Raw genomic sequence first — 22905 nt, forward strand, 5'->3', positions numbered from 1 at the left:
ATTATTTTGAGACATGTTATTCCGGAAATGCTGGGATTTATTCAGGGACTGTAGTCAATCCAGACAGAGAGGTAAATCTTTACGAGCGTAGCGAATAAGGGCGTGGATGCGCTTGTGGGTTCTTGCATAAGCATAAATAGTTAGAGCATAAAGGATTAACATGACATAAAATCCTTTATGCTATAACCTAGATTGGGCAACCTGTCCTGATAAGCCATGTGCTCAGTGAACATGTAGGATGTTGACTGGACATCCATTGTTAGCAAGGACGTTTGGGAGTGACCTCGACACACTAGATGAAGATAAAGTGTAACCATCGTACCATACTCTCACTGACCATCTGTCGGGCTGTTAGATAACTCCTTCCTCAGCCCTGAACCTCTCCACAGTAGCTTTGTGTGTGGTTTTGTGACTCCGTGTGTAATATGACCAAAACACAAACTGCGCTGTGTAACCCACACTTCCTTCTGTTAGATCTAATCTGTGCCTCATTTCTTTTGTCTCCTCTACTCCGTGTGGTTCATCGCCCGGACCGGATGCCTCCACCCAGACTCTCCTACAGGTTGGAATTCTCTCTTTAACCCTTTGCTCTGACGTCTTTCTCACCGAGCCGGTATTTAACGCTCCCGTCATATTCCTGCATGTACTTCCTGAGGTGAAGAAACCTCAGGTGTGGTGCACTGTGTTTTGTGTCTGCAACAACTGTGTACAGAGAGGCTCTAATTGGTTTATTCTAGGAGTAAGAGCTTGTCTCATAATCAGACAACCCCACACCCCTGAACCCATGGCCAGTGTAGGCACTCTGCTGCACAGCAATTATACCACATGGATGTCTCTTCCTGTGCCATTTTATTTCAAGCCTCTGGTTCCTCCCCAATGTGGGTGGTGAAGGGGGGAAAAAACGACAATAACTGCTCTGCACACATTATTAAAAGTTTGAGGGAACTGCCTTTGGTATTGATTGGTCAGTGCTAGCGGATCCCCTCTCTGAACAGTAGTAAAAGTAGTGGGAACACGGCTGAAGTGTGATTGTCAGTGTTTCCCGTCATTAGCCGGCCACGGCAAGCTCAGACCGGATCTGGTGCTATTGCCCGTGCAAATGGTCTTGGCGCTTTGAGGTCGAAGCAGATTCGTTTTGTGGTATTGGGAGCGTATTGATATTCCTGTCTGCAGAACAAAACGAGCCTTGCTGGAGAGCTGCTGAGGAACTGAAATATTAGAGTAAGTAGCATGCAGATAAACCCAGCAGCATAGCCCTGTTTTCATGTTCATGTCTAAGTGACGGTACGTTGACCTGTATTCACCTGTGGCCTTTAATAAGGACGCTACAAGTCTTGGTTGTAGGGTTTTTTAAAGCTTTTAAGGCGGAAAAAAATTACACAATTTTCACTTGGTGACATGGTAGTGCATTGGAGAAAAACGCTGTGCTGTGTGCAGGACTGTTCTAGATACTGTGTGCTGTGTGCAGGACTGTTCTAGATATTGTGTGCTGTGTGCAGGACTGTTCTAGACACTCTAAGCTTCCTCTTGCTCTCAGGGTCTGGAAAACTCTAAACCTTCACAATACTGCAAAAATATGAATGCAGATCACCAAACTAATGCATGGACATGAGGAGTAATATGGATCAGGGTGCTTAGATCAAAACCACTGCACTCTTTGGTTTGCTCATTCGTTTCTCTGTAATATATAGAAGTATATAAAAAAACACCTGCATTTAAAAGTAAAGTCCATAATGTAGTTTGTGTGTGCTTCTGACAGACATCTCACTGCAGCAGCATTTAACGAGAGATATACTGGTAATTAGACTCGTTATGTCCCCTTCTGCAAATATTCGTCATGCTGGCCAGCTTTCCTCCTCACTCCAGTACTCTCTCCTGACTCCCATCTCACTCCAGTACTCTCTCCTCACTCCCATCTCACTCCAGTACTCTCTCCTCACTTCCATCTCACTCCAGTATTCTCTCCTCACTCCCATCTCACTCTCCTCACTTCCATCTCACTCCAGTACTCTCTCCTCACCTCTGTTGAAGGAGCATCCAGACGATCAGTCAGCTGAATTTCTGACCTAACAGTAACAGTTGAAAATAATAATGTTCATGACATTCGCTTCTTATAGTTTATAGCAAACTATGGCAGCCATAATTTTGATGTAATATTTAATTACGGTTCGTTTCTCCAGACGACGTCTCATGGTTTAAAAATTGATAACCAGCCTTTCATAGTTCAAGCAGATTGTGGCTTTATAAAGCTGACGCATCCCTATTAGTCCTCCTATCAGTCCTGCCACACAGTCGTGAGTGTCACACAGTCGTGAGTGCCACACCGTATCACCACTACTGTCATAACATGAGTAGCTGCAATTAGAGACTTGAGAATTCACCTATCGCAGGTGAGTAGCAGCCTTTTGGTTTCACGGGATAAGAAGTATTGCTTCACAAAATAACAGCAAAAGATTGATTTATTTATTCATTCATTCATTCATTCATTCATTTCAATTCTTCTACAGATGGCCAGAGGCATAAATCAGATTTATAAAGTTTGTCTTAGTCAATAAAAGATTGAAGCTTAAAGCTCATACTTGGACCGTCTGAAAATCTTAACTTAAGACGGAGAGATGAGTAAAGCAGACCATCCCCTTTGAAGTCTTTCTCAGGGAAGAATAGATACTGTAAAATCTTAGAAAACTGCGGCGGTCTTCTGGTAGCTCGGATGTCTCCCCTAATTCTACCGCGACGCCAGACAGCTGTATGGTAATCAGGAGCGGAGCGGCTCGCGCGCGCCGACGGGCAGGTGGTTGATGAAGGAATCTGCACGAGCGCGCACGTGCACCGCCGCGCCAGCCTTCCGCGCACGGAGCTCGCGACCGAGATTTTTCAGCACCGGACAGAGCGCGTCCGTGACGACGATGGCCGCCTGATCTGTTCGGTTATTCCGTCGATTGTTTTGGATTTAATTCTACAAGTGATGCTTTTGAAATACGTGCAAAGCCTAAAGATGAAGATTTACGGCAGGCTGGACTTCGCTTTGGTGGGTCTATGTTTAGTCATTTTAAAAAATATTATTTTAAACTTTGTTTCACTGCATTGCGTGATATTTAGTATTTCGTTTCTTGAACCTTATATACATTTAGCAGCATCAAAAGCAAGAAAGTGCTCGGTTAGTCCAAGACATGTTCTGATTTTAAATGCTTTGTACGATAACACAATTTTATCCGATGCGATCAGTTTAACTCATTTAATGGTCTAGCTGTATATTGAGAAATTGTGCTGGGTGTGTTTTTACTATTTTTAAGAGTTTTTTTAAAAGAAAGTAATGGCCTATATGAAGGACTGTTTGTTTTTTATTCATGACATCTTTGGGGAATAAAACTCCATTTAAAAAATACAAATTCAGAATTGATCTTAAGATTAGCCGTTTATTCCTGGTGTGGTTCTTTCTCTATCTATCTATCTATCTATCTATCTATCTATCTATCTATCTCTCTCTCTCTCTCTCTCTCTCTCTCTCTCTCTCTCTCTCTCTCTCATACTTCAAGGCAGATATAAGTGCTTACGGCTGAACATTTTCAAGTGATCAAAAAGGAATTCTTATCTTAAATAAATCTTCATGATACCAAAGGAAAGGGTTTGCAATATGGTATTTGTATACGTTTACTAAAAAGTTCCATTTTGTCCAGCAGCTTTTACAGTTGAGATGTACAGTCTTGTTTACATCTCACAGTGAGATGGAGGCACACAATAATAAACCACAATTTACCATTGTGTCCAACACTGCTTTAAATATCCAAGGTTTTCATTGGGGCAGACAGAAAAGCGCATCAGATAATAAGTCAGGTTGTTGGAATCTTTCTTTATGGATCTGATGAAAGGTGGCATCTGACTCTCATGCTAGGATTCCTGTTTGAGGTTAGGATTTCTGCTTTCTGGGCATGACTGCAAGATTACAAGTGTTTAATTAAGAGGAGATGGCACTCCTTAAATGTCATGGGAAGAATAACCAGCAGTGAAGTGTGTTTTGATGCCATGGACACGGTGACTCAGGCTATGTCTGCAAAACTGTGTCACAGACATCTGTGATGTAATTTCCTATTAGCATGATTACCTAACACTAAAACTATATGTCCTGGACCTTCTAACTCTCTATAAAAACATTGGGTTGTTGATAAAGGGTTCATGAACCCTTAATGCCATAGTGTAGATTCATTTGTCAAAGTATAGAATTAGTGCAGAATTTTGAGAATGTGTGCTTGTGAGCATTGATGTAATCAAATTTGTAATTTTGTTCGTTGCGTTATGTAAAAATGCAGATATCTGTAGATTGCTTTCACTGTTGAAGTATCATGCTGTTCCTCATAGGACAATATTGATCACGTTTTAGAGAGACAGCACGGACTACTCAATATTTAAGTAAAAAAATAAAATCTGAATGTGTCAGACATTCATCATAGACTGCATTCATCTCCAGTCTAAATCTTAACCGATCCCTGACCTGTGAGATTACTCTAGTTGACCAGTCTCTTTCCCAATAGTGATCTAGATCTAGATCTAGGACGATGCTAGATTTCCCATCCCTTATTCCCAAAGTAAGAGGCTATTGTATTTAAGGTTGGCTGTGAATTGAGCTGAAAGGGCACAAGTATTCAGTGTGAAAATATTGAAGGTAGTTTTGGCAATGGGTTAAGCCCATTCACATTAATTAAGCAGCCCTGTGCGTCACTGTCCAAATGTGTTGGGATTTCAAGAGTAGGATGAGTCACTCCTCACAGATCATGGTTGTGTGTGAATGTGTGTGTGTGAGAGAGAGTTGTTGTTGTTGGTAAGTAACGTGTGTGTGTGTGTGTGAGTGTGTGAGTGTGTGTATAGAACAAATGTTAATTTATGCATGAGCTTCACTTTACTGGTCTCATTTATAAGTGGAACAGTGATGTAACATACTGGCTATTTCCACAAAGAAAAGTTCATCATTATACCTTGAAACATGGAGGATTGTGAAGATGACATTGCATATGTGAGTAGTACAGGCAGTTTTTCTTCAAATTCTCTGGTCCCTCTTCCTGACAGGACTTTGCCTACGATGACTCTAAGGTGGAGTTCAATGTAGACGCCCCCGATGGAGTGGTGATGGAGGGATACCTGTTCAAGAGAGCCAGCAACGCCTTCAAAACATGGAATAGGTGAGCAGGACTGGACCACGTGTCCTGATCTACACAGGCACCCAGTTATTGGCCCAAGAAACAGCGGTTGGTACAAGGTGAATCAAAGCCGTGCTAAATTGTCATGTTCTGGTACATCAAAGCTTCCTCGACATGTTCGTGTTCGTTCCATTATTATTGGATTCTTCACTGTACAGTGCATCCCCTCTGATGATGAACCTTGGTCATGGCGTGGTTTGACAATGGCTTTGGCTTGTACATTCAATGTGTTGGATTATGACGCTCTATGTCAGCAATGACGCGAGTGTCATTCTGTTATGCTTGGCATCCACCAGCCCTGCAGGCATTAATTTTAAGCCTCATGTCTGGATAGTGTCTTGGGAAAGACCATTTCACACAGGCCTCGAACACCTTAGAGCCATCAGGAAGTAACAGCGTTTAAGATTAGTCAGCCCACGCTTCCCACTTGGAGCACGTCCATCTAACAACCATCTATTATTCATGTTTTTGCCCAGACGGTGGTTCTCCATCCAGAACAGTCAGCTGGTGTATCAGAAGAAGCTAAAGGCAAGTATTCCTCATCTTCATTGACCCACTCCACCCCCCTCAACCCCAACACCACTCGCAGTGCCTGAAAAAGGTTAAGTGCTCCATCCACTCAAATAGCAAACAGCTTCTACTAAAGCTAGAATATAGGACACTTGGCTGAAGAACAGTGTTGTGGCAGCACAGTGTTGTTAGCATTGAAGAGTAGCTGTAGGTCTAAACGTTGTTCCCGAGAGACCAAGTGTTTCCTTAAACGAAACGCCTGGGTATAAGATGCATGTCTCCACCAGTGTGAGTTCTACATCCACTACAGAAATGCTAAATATTAAAAGGAAGGCTGTGTGTGTTTAGGTATGGCTTTCTAAAAGCTTTACAGGCCTTGACTGGATGTGTTTGGAGTAGAGAAAATGTTTTGCTAGTGTCCCCAGAGGTCTAGATAGAGAGCCTGTTTTAAGAGTCCGGACTGGTCTTAGACCCCAGACCCCAGCATGTTGTCTGAATCCTTATCTCTTGGTTTGCTCACTTCAGTCAGTGTAAAGATAGTAGCAAGTTCTGTGTGTCCTCTAGGACTCTCTGACTGTGGTGGTGGAGGACCTGAGACTGTGTTCTGTCAAACCGTGCGAGGACATTGAGAGGAGGTTCTGTTTTGAAGTCGTGTCTCCTACCAAGTGAGTCCTGCTCAGCACCACAACTGTACCAAACTCGCGCGCACACACACACACACACACATAACGGATTTACCTCACACTGCCTGCAAGTCCCTTCTCTGGTTGGTCTAGGGTGACTCACTTCTGTGATCTGATGTTGTTTTGTGTTGCAGTCTAATGTTGTTGTGTGTCGCGTGGTGTTTCATGACCTGATGATGTAGGGTGTTGTGTTCCACAGCGTGATGATATCACGTGTTGTGCTGTGTTGTGTTCGACGGCCTGATGCTGTTACGTTGTTTTCCACGGCCTGTAACGTGTGCTGAATTGTGTCTCTGACAGGAGCTGCATGCTACAAGCGGAGTCTGAGAGGCTCAGGCAGGCCTGGATTCAGGCTGTGCAGGCCAGCATCGCCTCGGCCTACAGAGAGAGTCCAGACACCTACTACATCGAGGTCAGCACCGAGAGCTCCAGCTCCCATCACTCACAACCCAGACCCATAGAGTGCAAAACCAAATTCACCAGCAAAAGTCCGGCGGTGATCAATTTGATTCAAACCGGTACATACTGGTACCAGCTAGGGACTTCCCCATGTGCGGTGGTCCAGTTTGTTAACCCCGACTCTTCCTCGCCCACGCCCAGCGCCTGGACCGCACCGCCTCGCCCTCCACCAGCAGCATCGACTCGGCGAGCGAGCCACGCGACCGTATCGCCAGGCCCGACGGCGTGCCGCAGCGGGTGCAGGGGTTGCCCGGCAACGAGCTGTGCTGCGACTGTGGCCAGGCCGACCCGCGCTGGGCCAGCATCAACCTGGGCGTCCTGCTGTGCATCGAGTGCTCGGGCATCCACAGGTAATGCCTCCCGGCAAGACACGCCCACTAGGGCCTGCTGTTCATTCGACTTGCCTTCATTCGCTCATCAATGTCAGTTGATCAGTATTGCATTGATATCTGCATCAATATAGTTATAGTTATATTGTCAGTTATATTGGTATGTGCCGCCTCCGGCCTCAGACTCAGACCAGAGCAAACGATCCACCCGTGTACCCACCGTCCTCCTTGGCTCAGACTCATTAATATTCATGAACCACCCGGAGGCCGCTCTTCCCCCTAGAGCTGCCGTCTCCCCGCCCATTCCCAGCCCGGTTGTCCGGATACGCAGCAGGCATGTGCGTAGCGCCCCGGTGATGCGGGAGTGTAGGCAGTTCCTGGGGAAGGCGTGCGAATCTGTCCTTTCAGAACCCTGAAAAAACCCCCCCCCCCGCCCCGTCCCACCCCAAAACACCCCCACCCCACTCAGATGAAAGCAGCCCACAGAATGCAGCTCGGCATTGTCGCTGGTGAAAGAAGGGAAGGAAGAGTTTCTTTCTCACACAGAAATTTGCAAGCACTTTTGTCGCCCCCTTTGCTGCCCCTTTGAGTGAAGGGCATTTCTTTCCGGCAGCGAATGCCCGTCCATACGCCCTGTGTCTCACCTCAAGGTTTATTGTCATTCTCTTTCTCTTTTTGACCATGCAAACTTAAAAAAAAAATTCTCCATGCAGGAGTTTGGGGGTTCAGTGCTCCAAGGTCCGCTCGCTCACGCTGGACTCGTGGGAACCCGAGCTACTGAAGGTGTGTACTCAGTACTAACAACAACAAAACTACGCCTTCATCTGCTCCTCCTCTCCGGGGCAGTGCCATTCTTCCTTGGCATATTTTTGTTTCTGGCACAACTGATTCCACCTCTCATACGCACTGCGGTCTCATTTACGCCTCATAGGATGGCAAGTTTGTGTGTATCAAAATCGCGAACAAAATGGCGGAGTAGCAGTAGAGGCTGTGATTTCTGTAGTTGCTATAGTTACTGACTGGCTCCTCCTCCTTTGGGATGCAGCTGATGTGTGAATTGGGCAACAGTGTTATCAACCGCATATATGAGGGCACGTGTGAAGAACAGAGCCTGAAGAAACCAGGTCCCAACAGCCCCAGGTGAGCACACCTCAACCTCCATACACAGTGGCCATTCAGAACAGCCAAACATTAACCTATATCAACATTACATTTATCTGGTTTGAAAGAGTAAAATAGCAAATACTTCATCTAACAACAAGTTAAAACTTTGATTGTTGACTGAGGTAGTTAATTTTTAACTGAACCCACTCCGATGCAGACAGGAGAAGGAGGCCTGGATCAAGGCCAAGTACGTGGAGAAGAAGTTCCTGAAGAAGATGGTGACCGGGGAGGCGCTGGCCAACGGAGACAGGAAGCCGGAGCGGCCCTGGAGCGCCAAGAAGTGCCGGCGGCACAACAGCGCCACCACCGTGCCCAAAGGCCGGAGGAAGTACAGGCAGGAGCCCGGCCTGGCCTCCGCTGCCACCCTGTCCTCCGGTAACGCACCTCACGCTCCGCACACGCTCACCACCCTGCGGTTAAGACCGCAGACGCATCGCGGCTAAACCAGAGCGATGTAACGGACCGATGTCCCGTCCTCTTTCCCTTCAGCCGCTGCTACCTTAGAGAGGAAGTTCCGACGAGACTCGCTGTTCTGCCCGGACGAGCTGGACTCCCTCTTCTCGTATTTCGACACCGGCTCGGGGCCCCGAAGTAAGTGGTACACATTCCCCCGGTGCTGGACAAGACCCGACCAAACGTGCGGAGGACTGCGTCTCTGTACTTTACCAAGCCGCACCTCGGTGTCCTCTTACTAAAGTACAGGGCGGTTGTCTGGGACGTCTCCGCCCGTGTGTGGGACCGTAGGATGCAGAGTGCTAATTATCTGCAGTCTCTCCAGAGCTTAACTGCACAGATGAACTTTTCTGAGAAGAAGTAGGCGGTGTAGCAGAAGATGTAGTGAGTGTGTTCGCCTGGCCTGGCTGACCTTTGCCCTATATTTGGGTCTTCTGCCAGTTAACATTGAGTGCAGTTTTGTTTGCTCTTTGTAAACTTGGCATAGTTCCAGCATGGTTCATTGAGCACACTGCGAGTGTACAGGCCGGGACTGAGGACTTCTGGATAAGGCCCAGTTCACAGCAGGGGTCACAGGGGCTTTCAATGGCAATTTCTGGCCATCAGTGTAACTTCAACTTAAGCTGCCATAATTGCCACTCGGAAATAACCCAAAAAGTGTCAAAAGTTTTAAATTTCCATGTTCTTATGACTTGTGAATGAAATGTAATGTTGTAGCCATGCGTATTTACTTTAATACTGGCGAGATATTGGTAGAACTTAATGTGGGTGGAGAGGCCAGGTTGCTGGGGCTGTGGTGGGTGACGTGTCCGTTGTTGGGCCCCCACTGGTCCTGCAGGTCTCAGTAGCGACAGTGGCCTGGGCGGCAGCACTGACGGCAGCACAGACGTCCTGCTCTTCGGTCCCGCGGTGGACAGCGTCACCGAAGAGGGTGAGTGGACCGTGGCCAGCTGCCCAAACACACACCTTCTGTGCTTTCACCACGCCATTCCCGACTGCGGAACCATCGAATGCTAATTTTGGATGAATGTTCGTGTGTAGAGTGTGAGGTGTCGGAGGACTCGAGCGGCGAAGTCGAGCCAGAGCCGGAGGCTTCGGACCCTGAAGACGCGCGGGAGCTCCACCCGGGGACGCTGCTGTACAAGGCGTGTCGGGTGCGCAACCTTCCCGCCATGGCCGAAGCGCTCGCCCATGGGGCCGACGTCAACTCCGCCAACGAGGAAGATGAGGGCAAGAGCCCGCTCATCCAGGCAGTGATGGGAGTGAGTGTGGCCCCTTCTCCCTGGTAGTCCTGCTTCTGGAGGCCTACACAGAGTAGGGAGTAGGTTACCATAACAGTGTGAACAGTGTGTTCGTATGAACAGTGGGAAAAGTTCATGTTCCCAGTTTAATAAAATTTAGTTCACAGTTTAATAAAAAATTATACAAAAAAACACAGTCATGTAAACAAATCAACAAAATAGATTTTAAAGCCAGTTCAGTTCAGCTTATCACCAAACATGCTCTTTGGTCTATTGGCCTTTTAAAGTCATGATGCAGTCCTACCATAAAAGCACTGTTTACTCTCATGAGTGATTTATCCACAAAAACACTGTCCTATTTGAGTTATTTGTGTTGCGTTCTATATTGTACAAACTCTAATACAAGAATGTATGAATCTAAATATGGATACACCATAATGAGAATTTTCATTGCGTGTTCATTCAGGGTTCCTTGATAGCTTGTGAGTTTCTACTACAAAACGGCGCCGACGTCAACCAAAGAGACTTGAGAGGCAGAGGACCTCTGCACCATGCCACGTACTTAGGACACACGGGGTGTGTGAAAACACCACACACACATGCATACGCACGCACACACACACACAACCGGATGACTGTATTGGGACCTGTGTTTTCCAGGCAGGTGTGTTTGTTCCTGAAGCGAGGCGCTACACAGACAGGAAGTGATGACGATGGCCAGGACCCTCTCAGCATAGCGGTGCAGGCCGCCAACGCTGACATCGTCACCCTGTGAGTGCCAACCACCACATTTCACGACAGGCATTAACTACGCTCGCAGTCCTCATCCATGTCGCATCCTCTTCTCTCCACCCGCCTCTCCCCCCTTTTCCCCTCTAGGCTGCGCCTGGCTCGGATGAACGAGGAGATGAGGGAGTCAGAAGGACCATTCGGGCAGCCAGGTCAATACCCCAGCAGCAGTCCCACAGAGCAGCACTACAAGAAATGTATCCAGGAGTTCATTTGCCTAAATATAGCTGAGTGCTAGCTGTCTCAGTGTGGCACACACCCTCTCTCCGCCCTAGCCCCATTTCACACATCATCCCTCCCTTTGCTTCTCTTTCTCACACATTATTACAGCACTATAGGGGGTGTATATATTCAGTATGCCCAAAAGGGGGGAACCGGGGGGGGGGGGGGGGTGTTGTTGAAGAAAGGGAATCTTGTATTACAGTGCTGTTGCATTTACATGGAGATTTCCCCACACTGGACAGGTTTATGGTTCGGTTCAGGTTTCCTCATCTGCTCAGCTCTGCTTTCGGCCAATGAGAAGCTGCCATAAAGCCTGCTGCAGCATGTTGCTAAACCAGTCAGGTTGGGCAGAAACGATCGCTTCGTCATGGACTGTATCCTACACATTCCAACACGGAGTAAAACCAAGAACAGGAAGGGCAACAGTGGTGTTACCCATTGCTCTAAGGTGCTATCAGACCTACAGGTCTCGGGGGGTTTTAATCAGTCAGAGTGTGCCATGAGGGGAGCTGAGGATGCAGAAAGTTAGGCAAAAATGCATTAGAACATGGTGAAGATTTCTGTGCTGGTCAGCCGTCAACAACAGAATGGGACCAATTTCTCCTCCTGGTGCACTCCCAAACCTTTCTGCCTGTTGCTTGCTACTCTGTCTAATATGATGTCTTCTATCCTATAACAGAGGATACTAATAAGATGTCTCTTAAAGGGATAGTGTGACCAAATATGCTAACAGCTAAGCTAAAGTATAAACAGTGAAGGAGAGCAAACGGTGCCAGTTAGCATGTTGTTAGCATATCATCATTTACTCTGTCAGTCTGTTCCTTTAAATCTCAGAGCCGAGCAACCCCACAGTTGTTCTTAACTGTCTCTCTTTTCTAGACCTGGTTAGTTGTAGACCTCAGACAGTATTACACTCAAGGCAGCTGTTCCCCGCTTGCCTACGTTGTGCTGCAGTGGCATGAGGTAACTTTTTGTTTATGTATAGACTGTAATGGGTGCATTAAAGGGACTGGGCCTTGGAGGACTCCTCTGTGACGCATGAATCGTGGGTAATATAACTGTGATGTATCATATACCATAATCATGAAGGCTAAAATGTCTTTGTTGAAACCTACTAAGGATTTTAAAGAAAATATAATCACGTAGACGTAAAAAAAACCTGTTATGCACTTTTTCCCTGGTTTGTTTTGGTTGGAAACCTGAGATGGGAAATGTTTTGAACAGGATTTTGATATCAAGTGCTGCCCAGAGCAACAGTGCAATGATGATTTGAGTACAAATAATCTGTATTTTTTGTATTGTTTATTCAAAACGGTATTTTTTTAACTAGATGTGGGGTTGGATATTATTGTCTGAAACATGGAAGTCACCCAAATAACCTGCTGAAAAAGCATTTTAGCACTGCTATGTATCCAAAGCAATCTAAAAGATCCACGCAGATAAGGAAAAAGTAATTTACATATTCAAAAACATTGCTCCATGAATCAGTGTTTTTTTAATCAAGTATGTAGTGTTTATTCATGTTCTGTATAAATATTTCAGTTGCATATTTCTAGTCCTAGGATGTAAAATGCTCAGAACGTGACTTTAATTTAAGGTTATTATCTATAGTGTATGAGTTGCTATTGCCATGGACTCTTAAATCCCCATTGTTCTTCAGCTGTTCCTACATCTATGTATATGAATATTACATTGTGGTACAATTTTTCACATAGCACGCAAAACTAAATCTTGAAATTCTTGGTTAAATTAACGGGCCTGTTTTTTGTCAGTTGTCTTTGAATAGATAAAGACCCAAGTGATCATTAACTTCCCAAATTCACTGTTGAATATCCTCCTTCGTATGAGTCATTTACTTGCTTATGTGCATGTGGAGGATAAAGAACAATAGAGCATGATGTCATGAGTGAACACGTATGATTGACGATGTCATACGCCCCATGCTAATGTTGGGAGATTTACATGATGTCATGAGTGAACACATATGATGGATGATGTCATACAGCCCCGTGCTAATGTTGGGAGTTTTACATCTGGCCTGTAGCCCATGGTGGTTATATAGTTGGATTAGGTTGAAAAAAAATTCAGGCCTGTTTTGCCTTGTGCAAAACCTTATGTAATTTCTGCTCCAGATTATAGAGGACAATACTTTCATCCTCAAAGACAGATTGCAAATAATCAGAAAATGTGCTCCGATGTTAATCTGTTATAATCTGGAGTTATTTATGATAATCTGTCCAACGTAACGGGCACTTTCTCTTAGCCAAAGGCCAAGGGAACTATTATTCTGTTCAACCGATGCCCAGCGGAGTCAGAATGTGCTCTGTTCGATACGGTTAGCATGTCCAGCTACGTTGTTCCAGACTGTTGCCCCTCAGGTGGTGTAGAAGTGTGGGCCAGGGCAAGATGTCACCATGCACACCACAGCTGCACTTCAAGATGATCAGAGTGCCTCTCTTTCTCTTTATGGCCAGCGAACCTTTTGTAGCACTTATGCATAACTGTACATTCTTCTATTGGTGAACCTAGAATTCAGCTACTCCCACACAGAGCAGTATTAGCATAAATATTTCTATTAAATCAATTTTACATAAGCACTAAGAAAAGTCAGGATAGTTTTGAGCCTTCTGCTGTAGATAGCAATGAACTAATGCTATTAACACTTCTACTGCTTGCTGACAGACGTACTGCTGGTACCATTCGTTTTATTGATTTTGTGTCTTACTACGATCTTGTAAAATATGATATTGTATGAAATCTTGTAACTCTTGCGTATTAGGCTGTAAACTAAACCGCTGCTAACATGTTCTGTTTGACTCCGCTTTCTCTGTTATTTTGTTCTGCTGTCTTCCTAAAACCCATTAAAAATAATAATATAAAATAAAGGAAATATTTGACTGAACTGCTAACCACCTTTTCTGGCTTTTCTGTGTCACTCTTTCTGTTGTCTTTTCTGTCCAACTCTCTGTCTTTCTCTTGCTAACCTGCTGCCTTCGTGTGTATGACTAACTGCAATAACTCCCATGGCCAGAAACGTATGCAAATGAGCTGTGAAGAATACAATTGACATAACACATTACAACATTAGCATTACTGAAAACATGCGTTCTTGTACTTGTCGTGTATAGCACTCATTGGACTACTTTGTTGTAGAATATGAATTGTACTTATTGATTGTACTTATTGAAGGTCCAAATAACAATCCAGAATATATTGATTATGAGAACACTCAACCCTGTAACCAGGCAGCACCATATAGATTCATTTCTGAAATCAGTTTTGCCATTTGAAGCATTCCTCTAGTTATTTTATGAAAGCTAATGGTATAAGGCTAACTGAAGCATTCTTCTAGTTATGTAACAAAAGCTAATGGTATAAGGCTAACTGAAGCATTCCTTTAGTTATGTTATAAAAGCTAATGGTATAAGGCTAACTGAAGCATTCCTCTAGTTATGTTATAAAAGCTAATGGTGTAAGGCTAACTGAAGCATTCCTCTAGTTATGTTATAAAAGCTAATGGTATAAGGTTAACTGAAGCATTCCTCTAGTTATGGTATAAGGTTAACTGAAGCATTCCTCTAGTAATGTTATTAAAGCTAATGGTATAAGGTTAACTGAAGCATTCCTCTAGTAATGTTATTAAAGCTAATGGTATAAAGCTAACTGAAGCATTCCTTTAGTAATGTTATAAAAGATAATGGTAGCTATAAGGCTAACTGATGCATTCCTCTTGCAATGTTATAAAAGCTAATGGTATAAGGCTAACTGAAGCATTCCTCTTGTAATGTTATAAAAGCTAATGGTATAAGGCTATCTGAAGCATTCCTTTAGTAATGTTATAAAAGCTAATGGTATAAGGCTAACTGAAGCATTCCTCTTGTAATGTTATAAAAGCTAATGGCAAAAGGCTAACTGAAGCATTCCTCTAGTTATGTTATAAGGCTGGTGTGATTTAAGGTTTAGATTTAAATTAGGTTAAGGTTAAGATTTAAGGATAAGGTTAAGATTTAAATCATGCTAAATAATTCCTCTTTTTTTACCATTGTTTATCTCTATGTTTCCTAAAACAAGCTATGCAGCTCCTATTCTCTACTTCAAGGCTCCATAACATGGTTTGCAGAAATAGTTCCTTAAATAATTCCCTAATTGGGTCCTGTTGTAGAGACTTTCCAAGCTAGTGTGCGTAAGCTTCACTGTTTCACTTTGAAGTCGTTCTGCTGTCCAGTGCTCGGAGATCTGCCTCAGGGCTGAGCTGAAAGAGAATCCCCTGGTTTCCCACTGAACCCTGAGAAAAGCACACAGACTTCCAGTGATCTCAGTTCCCGCCATTGTTCCCACCCGGTGGTTACCACAGGCAACCAGTGTGTGAGGCCCAAAGACTCCGATTACAGAGGTGTCATGGTACTTAATGTCATAATGGGTAATGGGTTTTTATGCACTCTGCTACTTCTCTCCACAAAGCATTGTGGTCATTGTGGTTTTCCAAGGTCAAAAACGTGTTTACGCACATTAGCTCATAATAAAGTAGTTCATAATCATAAATTCAACCGCAGCTCAAATAAGTACACTGTAGTCTTTATGCCCTTAAGCAACTCAAACCGTACAGTAAACTACATCAGGATAACAGTACAGGAATATTGCCAACTTCTATCTGCGGAAGCACTGCCTGTATACACCACCAAATTACTGAAAGGAAGAATAAGGTGAACTTAATGCATTTTAAACATGTTGTCGTGCTCTCTCGTCTCAGGTGACACCACCTACTTGGACATCTTCCGGGAGTTCTCCCACATGGCGTCTCACAACCCTGAAAAGTTGAAGAGGCGGAGCCTTCACTTCCGCCACTCCTTCAGGTAGTCCCACCTCACCTGGCTGTCTGCTCCCACTTTGCTAGGACAGGGGCTGGTGCTTTTCAGAACTAACTTTCAGAACCTTATTCTGCTTTTTTTCGTCCAGAGTTTGATGGATGCAGCATCGTGGACCTGAAAACAAAAGGAATTGGACATTTGGAATGGACAATGTGCATGCTAAAATGTTTACAGGTGTTCAGGTGGATTGTGGTTATATGTACTGTTTGCAATGCAGTGTGCTTGGTTGCTCTCTGGCACAACTATTAGAGGGCTTGGTGGCCACACACGTAGCAATTTACCGGCAATGAGGCCAGAGTACAAGCCAATGCCTGTGATATGTGAAAATTCATTGACATCAGCTGTGCTTTTATTTGTAATGTTTTCAAAAGGTTTTAAAGAATGTTTGTATAGCTTTAATTGTTTTATTGGGGATTAGCTGGTCTTATCCTCCATTTTTTCTTTTTATTATATAATCTTTTTTCTTCTTTTTTATATTATAATGTCCTTTAGATTTAGCCACTTTCAGACAATAACTAATGTTATAACCAGTACAGTTACTATACTGGATTCCTCCAGGAGTTTATGGCTGCATGTCTATAAAATAGTGTGTATACAACAAAGAAATCTCATTTTATCTTTTATTCCAGTACAATTATCATATTTTCTTAAAAATCATGCTAGACATCATCTTTTTTTTCTTGCTATATTGTTAAATGATGACTATGCTGGTATGGTCTTACATTTGTCTTGTTATTTGTTATGTACAGTTACTATAAATCACTGCAACTCAAATGCAGATATTGTACATGTACAGTGCTTTTTAGATGAAAAAGCTAATATATCATGAAATGGTGGTATATAAAAATATATATAAACATATGCCTGAGTGTCATTTTATATATAGTGCCATATATATATATATATATATATATATATATATATATATATATATATATATATATATATATATATATATATATATATATATATAAAACCCATGTAATCCTAGTATGGATGTATATCTTCACCACTAAGGTAGATTCGATACACATCTCGATACACTGTCACCGAAACGATATAACTGCGATACTCTGAAACCCCTTGTCGATACGATGCGATACAAATCACTCCTGTTCACGATATGATGCGATTCAAAATGATTTGATAACGATAAGACTTATTATATGAGGATTCGGTTTGATAAGTGATCATTCGATACAGTTAGTTGAGGTTTGAGGATGTATTGGCCTAACTCATCCGTTTTCGTAACTCAATAGCACAATTCTACTTTACTCTACAATTCAAGGGATGTATGCATCTGGGTTGGGTTTCCCGAAACGTTCGTAGTGCTAAGTACTTTGTAACCTCGTATGAAACGTATGAGGTTAAGAAGTACTTAGCGCTAAGAACGTTTCGGGAAACTCACCCCTGGTTGTTTTCAATGGAGCAAAACAAATAATATAAAAAAATGCATAATTCAGTATATTCAGACAGAGCATTAATTTATTCAAGTGAATTATTCAGTTATTTTCTCCATCTATATTATACAAAACGTTTAAAACATAAGATGAACAGTTTTTAAAAGTACTGTATTAACATAGTGAAAATTATGATCTGCAACACTACTGTCTGCTAGACTTACGAGGAGGTAGCGGCCGCAGAGATGTCCACACCGTGCCGTCTTTTCATGTGTGTCGCCAGGTTTGTTGTGCTACTAACGTATTTGATAGCCCCACGGCTTTGTTTGCAGATTGCGTGCGTCTTGTCAAGTTGACCACCTCGCTTAAAAAAACCCGAAATACGTTTGATTTGTGTGTCTTTTTTGGTGCATTAAATATCTTTGTCGTTGCTAATGCTCTCGTTTCCCTCCATCTTTGTTGTGTACGTCTGCGTGTTTGCATCAGTACCTGAGGACACGATGGTGCATTTATGTTGCCTCGAAAAAAAAAGAAATCAATAAAAATAAAAAGTATGTTGCCTCTGTAAATACGTTAGAATAAGGAATAGATACTGGAAAACAAAACACCCGATTTAACCATGGTATTTGCCGATGCAAAAAGGCTAGAGGAGATGCACCGTAAATTCGCCTGCAAATTAAACCCTATGCACGTAGAATCTACCGGTGCAGTCGAATCGCAGACCCCGAATCACCGATGTGAATCGGTGAATCTTCCCATACCTAAATCCTAGGCATAACCCTACCGAGTCGACCTTACTTTTATTTTGAAATGGAACAAAGCACGCGGGTAGGCTTTTATTTTCGTTTAGTATAATCACTTCCTTGTTGGGAGGGGGCCATATTGGAATGGGGCATAGATGACAATTTCACTTAGCTAAAAGGTAATTTTATGTTGCATTTTCAAGTTTCTTTCGGCGTTTTCAGTCGGAAGTAAAACTACGATACAATATCGTACTATCTAGGCCCCGATTAATAGCTTGTCGGGTGTTAAAGAGGTAAGACGCAATCGTGCAATAGATTGGGTGCCTGTGTTTGGGTGCTAAGCAGCTAGCTAGCTAACAAATCCCTCTGTCGTTATTATTACAGGCAGATTTGATCCATCTGCTGATCGTGATTACTTTGTTCTCTCTGCTGGACACGTAGCTACAGTTGTACTCACTTATTAATCTAGTCGGATAAATGGTTACATTTTTATATTCAATCAAGCTAGTAGTGCTTTTTATTTTTGCTTGACGAGCCGAGTTAATAAGTAATGTGTGCTGGAGATGAACTTGTACTTAGTAAGCGAGGTGTGTTCGTCTCATATTGAATGGTGACGGTTTTATTTCTTTTTTTTTCCCTCCAGGTCTCATTAATTAGATATGGTGTCTAAATAAAAGTCCATAGTTCGGTAAAAAATAGGGAAATGTGGTTAATTTCAGTCTGTAATATGGCAAATGTAGTTAGCTGACTGGTAATTTGCTTCGTATGTGATTACTTGGTGCCCACTGCCTGCAAGTGTTCCTCACGTGAAGGTCTCTCGTTGTAAAACTGTTGGATTTATGTTGAGTGAAATTTTGTGCATTTTCAAACTGCTTTTGGTGATTTCAGATGAGCAGCAACATAAATAAGAGGGCACCAACAACAGCAACACAAAGGTTAAAACAGGACTACCTGCGAATAAAGAAAGACCCAGTCCCATACATAAGTGCGGAACCTCTCCCCTCAAATATTTTGGAATGGTAAAAAAAATAGTTCTTCCTCCATTCACACTGTATATGACCTGCGTGTTACAGTACATCTTGTAAACTTGTATTAAGTGCCTGTTTCTACCACGCATTTGCTGTTGTGTTATCACAGTTTTAATTTTTGGTGCTTTAAATTCAGGCACTATCTGGTCCGTGGTCCTGAGAAAACTCCATATGAAGGTGACTTTCTCCATCTGAAACCAAATCCATTTATTAAGCAATTTTGCTATCTGTGTTAACCTCATGGTTTTTTTTTCTGTAGGAGGTTATTATCATGGCAAGCTCATATTCCCCAGAGAATTTCCTTTCAAACCGCCAAGTATATACATGATAACTCCGAATGGCAGATTTAAATGTAACACAAGGTAAGAAAAACTCCAGATTTATTACACATGGCACAGACTGACACAATGTATAGCATTCATACAATGTACCAGCATCAGATTGACAGAATTACGACTTTTCTCTGAATTACCCACAAACCATTTGGTGATTTACACAATGAACCTGTATCTTTTTTTAACATGTTAGCTGTTACAAACATATATTGATTTGGTAACAAGTTCTTTCTGTTATCTCTTTTAGATTATGTTTGTCCATCACAGATTTTCATCCAGACACCTGGAATCCTGCGTGGTCAGTGTCCACCATCCTGACAGGACTCTTAAGCTTCATGGTAGAAAAAGGTCCCACCCTCGGCAGTATCGAAACGTCAGACTTCACTGTGAGTATGAAGCCACTCAAGTGATTGTTACATAATTCCTGGACAGGTTCATGTGTGAATCCATAAAGAAATGGCACAAACAAAAGCTTGTTATTGTTTTGTTTTTTTTTAGAGTGCATAGATGCAGCCCTTGTGTATCAATCTTAGCGTCCACCAATGCATGACGTTTAGATTATGTCAACTGTCCTTCAGACTATTACATATGTTTAAAGTTCTTCTATCTACTTATGTTCTTATCTAGCATGATTTCATGGAAAGAGTGATTATGAACTGTATTGTCCACAGAAAAGACAGCTTGCTTCCCAGAGTCTGGCCTTCAACATTAAGGACAAAGTTTTCTGTGAGCTGTTTCCAGATGTCGTTGATGTAAGTGTGTGCTAGCGTTGTTTTGAGATGCTGAACTGAATCCACAGAAACATCACTGCATGCCACTTCAGCAATTCTCTGCTAGAAGTCTTCGGTAAGCTGTTCTTCTGAGATCCGCACTGTGCTTTTGTAAACAGGAGATCAAGCAGAAGCAGCGACTACAGGAGGAGCTGAGCGCCCGCCCCCAAGCTTTGCCGCTTCCTGACGTCGTGCCTGACGGCGACGCCCACCACGCCCAAAATGGGCATGCAGCCTTAAATGGGCACCTGCCCCCGGGAGTTGCCCCGCCCCCTGACCTCCAGCAGGTCAACCGCAACCATGGACTCCTGGGAGGAGCGCTCGCTAACTTGTTTGTCATTGTCGGCTTCGCTGCATTCGCGTACACGGTCAAATATGTGCTGCGGAGCATTGCGCAGGAATGAGTGTTGGCCCCGCCCCCAAATCTCCCCTCTGCCCCCTCCTCCCCTCTTAGATAAAAAAAAAGAAAGGAAAAAAAATGGAATGAAGATAGAGGCACATAGGACTGGAACTGCTCTCATGACCAAAATAAGGAGGTAATTTCTTGTTTCCCCCCAAAAAAAACCCAGATGTGGCTTGTGGAATAAGTAAGTAAGCTCAGCAACAGAAAGTCGTGTCACAGTCAAACAGCTGCTGTAAGGGGGGTAGTAGGTCTTGCCAAGGCCAAGTCCCTATAGAATTTATAGGTAAAGAAATGATGTATAAGACTTCTGCCTATACTCAACTCACCATTATGAATGGTTGTGTTTTTGTTTCAATGAAGCCAGCCACGTGTGGCCATGACTTGAACCTCAACAGACGGTTGAACAATATTGATTAAATCAACCCCTTAATTCTGCCCACCATTTGTTGGCAAGATTTCCAAAAGATTTCACAATGTGCTCAGACAGCACTCCTAAGATTATTTTTTTTGTGGGGAAAAAAATAGGAATTGCAGAGATGTTTCTTAAATTTTTGCTCTAAAAAGCATAATATAGTTGTTGTGATCAGAACACCTGCAATGTTTTATAATTTTCACATTTTAATAGGAGTGAGTAGATTATAACCAGGCTGTACATTGTTTAAGGTTCTAGAGCTGCATCTCTTCTGCAGTTACACGTGCTGCAGCTGAAAAGGTAAATCTCATGTCCTCTATGGTGCTCCTCTTATACTTTACATTAGGTTTGGTTTTCTTTAAGTGCATTTAAATGCATCACCAAACTGGCCTCCCTTTTCACCTATAAAAGAAGACACAAATGCTGATGTTTCAAATGCAAATGTTCTACCACTTCATGAGGCTCCACAAATGGTGATACAGGTTGTTGCTTAATCCCAATATTGGAGTGGCCGATACGGTTCCGCTCTACCTTAGTCCAAAATGAACTTCTGTCGAATCCAAACTTCATTGTATAATTCTTGATAACTGTAGCTGAGATTTTTCAGGTGTCTCTCTATCAGGCTTTACCTGTATGGACTCATTATATAAGACCAACACTATTGTTTCTTCTGTTGTATGTGTATTTGTGGAAAATTAATTTCTGCCTGTGCTTTAACAGCACTTACCGCTTCAGCAGAGACGGAACTCTTCTTGGCTTTTCAAGGGTTGTAAATTGTGCAATATTCAACACATTTAAATAAATATTCATTCTTTTTCCTAGACATTAACAGTTTATTATTCATGACATTACGGACATTTCCTGTGGTATCCTGAGCGTGCTCTCTGTGGTATGTGTGGACTTGACAGCACTGAGCGGCTTTCCCATGAATCACAGTGACTTTGATTTTATTTTACATGTCAAAAAAGAGGCACGCTACAGTCCTGGCTTGGTAACTTGCCAAGATTTGTGTATGTACAAACTCAAATCCATCATTAATTGGCTATGTTAGTATAATACATGTATACATGCAGACTTAAGGAGTTTGTAACGTTGGTACAACTGTGTTCAGGTCATTTGACACTTTATTCATAAAAGTGTTTTGTTCCGGGCCCAGTAGTTTTGGTTTTTTTTTTTTTTTCTTTTTTCCACCCTCTGTGAAAACTATCTAATAATATCTCATAGGGGAATCTTTAATTAAGAAAATTAGAATAAACATGTTGTGTTTACATTTGGAATAAATGACATTCTGATAAGTAATACCTTTGCTCAAGTGTCCTACACAGCATTTCCTTTACTGAAATAGTTCTTATCTTATAGATCTTGTGCCAGTTTCATTAAATGGACTCAAGTCACTCACTCACATCTTTGGTCATGTTCATGCTCAGTTTCAGTCCTGCGGGGTGTAAGAGTATTTAAGCTGCTGTAAACCATTTTTAAGTTATTACCAGCTTCCACTGGAGGTGGAACACTGAATGAGCCCAGAACTTTTACTGGAGTGATGGACGTAGATTTGGAAAATTACAGATTTGGCTGATTAAAAAGCTAACAAAAATAAACAGATGCCCTTTTCCAAGTTGTCACCTTTAAAATGCTCATTTAAAATGCTTTAGTGTGAAGGAAGCTCGATTGTGTCCGCAATGAGAAATGGCCATGTTTCTCCCATAAAGTAAGACATTCCAAGACAAATCTTAGATGTTAATCTTATATTTTGATTAACTTTTTGTCATTAAAATATCTGTTCACAGAAAGATTGATGAGATATATTTTTTATTTGAACATTTTACCTGGTAATGCCTTATTTTGTGGGAGAATTTTCAGCTTTCTTCTCATCACCTATATTGGAGCATTCAGAAGGATTTTCA

At 42.7% G+C, this 22905-nt stretch overlaps 2 protein-coding genes across 7 annotated transcripts in view; both read left to right on the forward strand.

Moving 5' to 3' along the window:
- The window catches only part of acap3a (ArfGAP with coiled-coil, ankyrin repeat and PH domains 3a), a 49750-nt gene extending 33003 nt beyond the window's left edge, over nucleotides 1–16747 (forward strand). Inside the window, exons 10-26 of one of the 4 annotated variants that reach the window (XM_076983804.1) lie at nucleotides 551–670; nucleotides 5062–5174; nucleotides 5669–5720; nucleotides 6267–6367; nucleotides 6686–6797; nucleotides 6986–7194; nucleotides 7887–7956; nucleotides 8219–8313; nucleotides 8495–8712; nucleotides 8827–8928; nucleotides 9620–9721; nucleotides 9832–10052; nucleotides 10498–10607; nucleotides 10692–10802; nucleotides 10911–10972; nucleotides 15793–15895; nucleotides 15999–16747. In XM_076983804.1, coding sequence (XP_076839919.1) covers nucleotides 551–670; nucleotides 5062–5174; nucleotides 5669–5720; nucleotides 6267–6367; nucleotides 6686–6797; nucleotides 6986–7194; nucleotides 7887–7956; nucleotides 8219–8313; nucleotides 8495–8712; nucleotides 8827–8928; nucleotides 9620–9721; nucleotides 9832–10052; nucleotides 10498–10607; nucleotides 10692–10802; nucleotides 10911–10972; nucleotides 15793–15895; nucleotides 15999–16005 — 1908 coding nt within the window. In that variant the 3' untranslated portion in view covers nucleotides 16006–16747. The remainder of the gene's footprint in view (nucleotides 1–550; nucleotides 671–5061; nucleotides 5175–5668; nucleotides 5721–6266; nucleotides 6368–6685; nucleotides 6798–6985; nucleotides 7195–7886; nucleotides 7957–8218; nucleotides 8314–8494; nucleotides 8713–8826; nucleotides 8929–9619; nucleotides 9722–9831; nucleotides 10053–10497; nucleotides 10608–10691; nucleotides 10803–10910; nucleotides 10973–15792; nucleotides 15896–15998) is intronic. The other 3 variants (XM_076983805.1, XM_076983808.1, XM_076983807.1) reach the window with 3 other exon arrangements.
- A 1356-nt stretch (nucleotides 16748–18103) lies between these two features.
- On the forward strand, nucleotides 18104–21824 carry ube2j2 (ubiquitin-conjugating enzyme E2, J2 (UBC6 homolog, yeast)). 3 transcript variants are annotated; one of them, XM_076984134.1, is made up of 7 exons: nucleotides 18104–18232; nucleotides 18942–19072; nucleotides 19218–19258; nucleotides 19341–19443; nucleotides 19664–19802; nucleotides 20088–20168; nucleotides 20306–21824. In XM_076984134.1, the coding sequence occupies exons 2-7, from the start codon at nucleotides 18942–18944 to the stop codon at nucleotides 20588–20590; spliced, it is 780 nt and encodes a 259-aa protein (XP_076840249.1). In that variant the 5' UTR covers nucleotides 18104–18232; the 3' UTR covers nucleotides 20591–21824. The 3 variants fall into 3 exon arrangements, with proteins under 3 accessions (XP_076840249.1, XP_076840248.1, XP_076840247.1); XM_076984133.1 differs by having other exon boundaries at nucleotides 18174–18346; XM_076984132.1 differs by lacking the exon at nucleotides 18104–18232 and adding an exon at nucleotides 18368–18640.
- Nucleotides 21825–22905: the final 1081 nt, after the last annotated feature.

Source organism: Brachyhypopomus gauderio, chromosome 21 (assembly GCF_052324685.1).
Source record: "Brachyhypopomus gauderio isolate BG-103 chromosome 21, BGAUD_0.2, whole genome shotgun sequence".
Classification (NCBI taxonomy): domain Eukaryota; kingdom Metazoa; phylum Chordata; class Actinopteri; order Gymnotiformes; family Hypopomidae; genus Brachyhypopomus; species Brachyhypopomus gauderio.

Excerpts from the sequence above, each read along its gene's own strand:
- ube2j2 (XM_076984132.1), top strand. The coding sequence starts at position 18,617 with ATGAACTTGTACTTAGTAAGCGAG. Across the intron at positions 19,073-19,217 it reads CCCTCAAATATTTTGGAATG|GCACTATCTGGTCCGTGGTC; the intron begins GTAAAAAAAATA and ends CTTTAAATTCAG. Across the intron at positions 19,803-20,087 it reads TCGAAACGTCAGACTTCACT|AAAAGACAGCTTGCTTCCCA; the intron begins GTGAGTATGAAG and ends TATTGTCCACAG.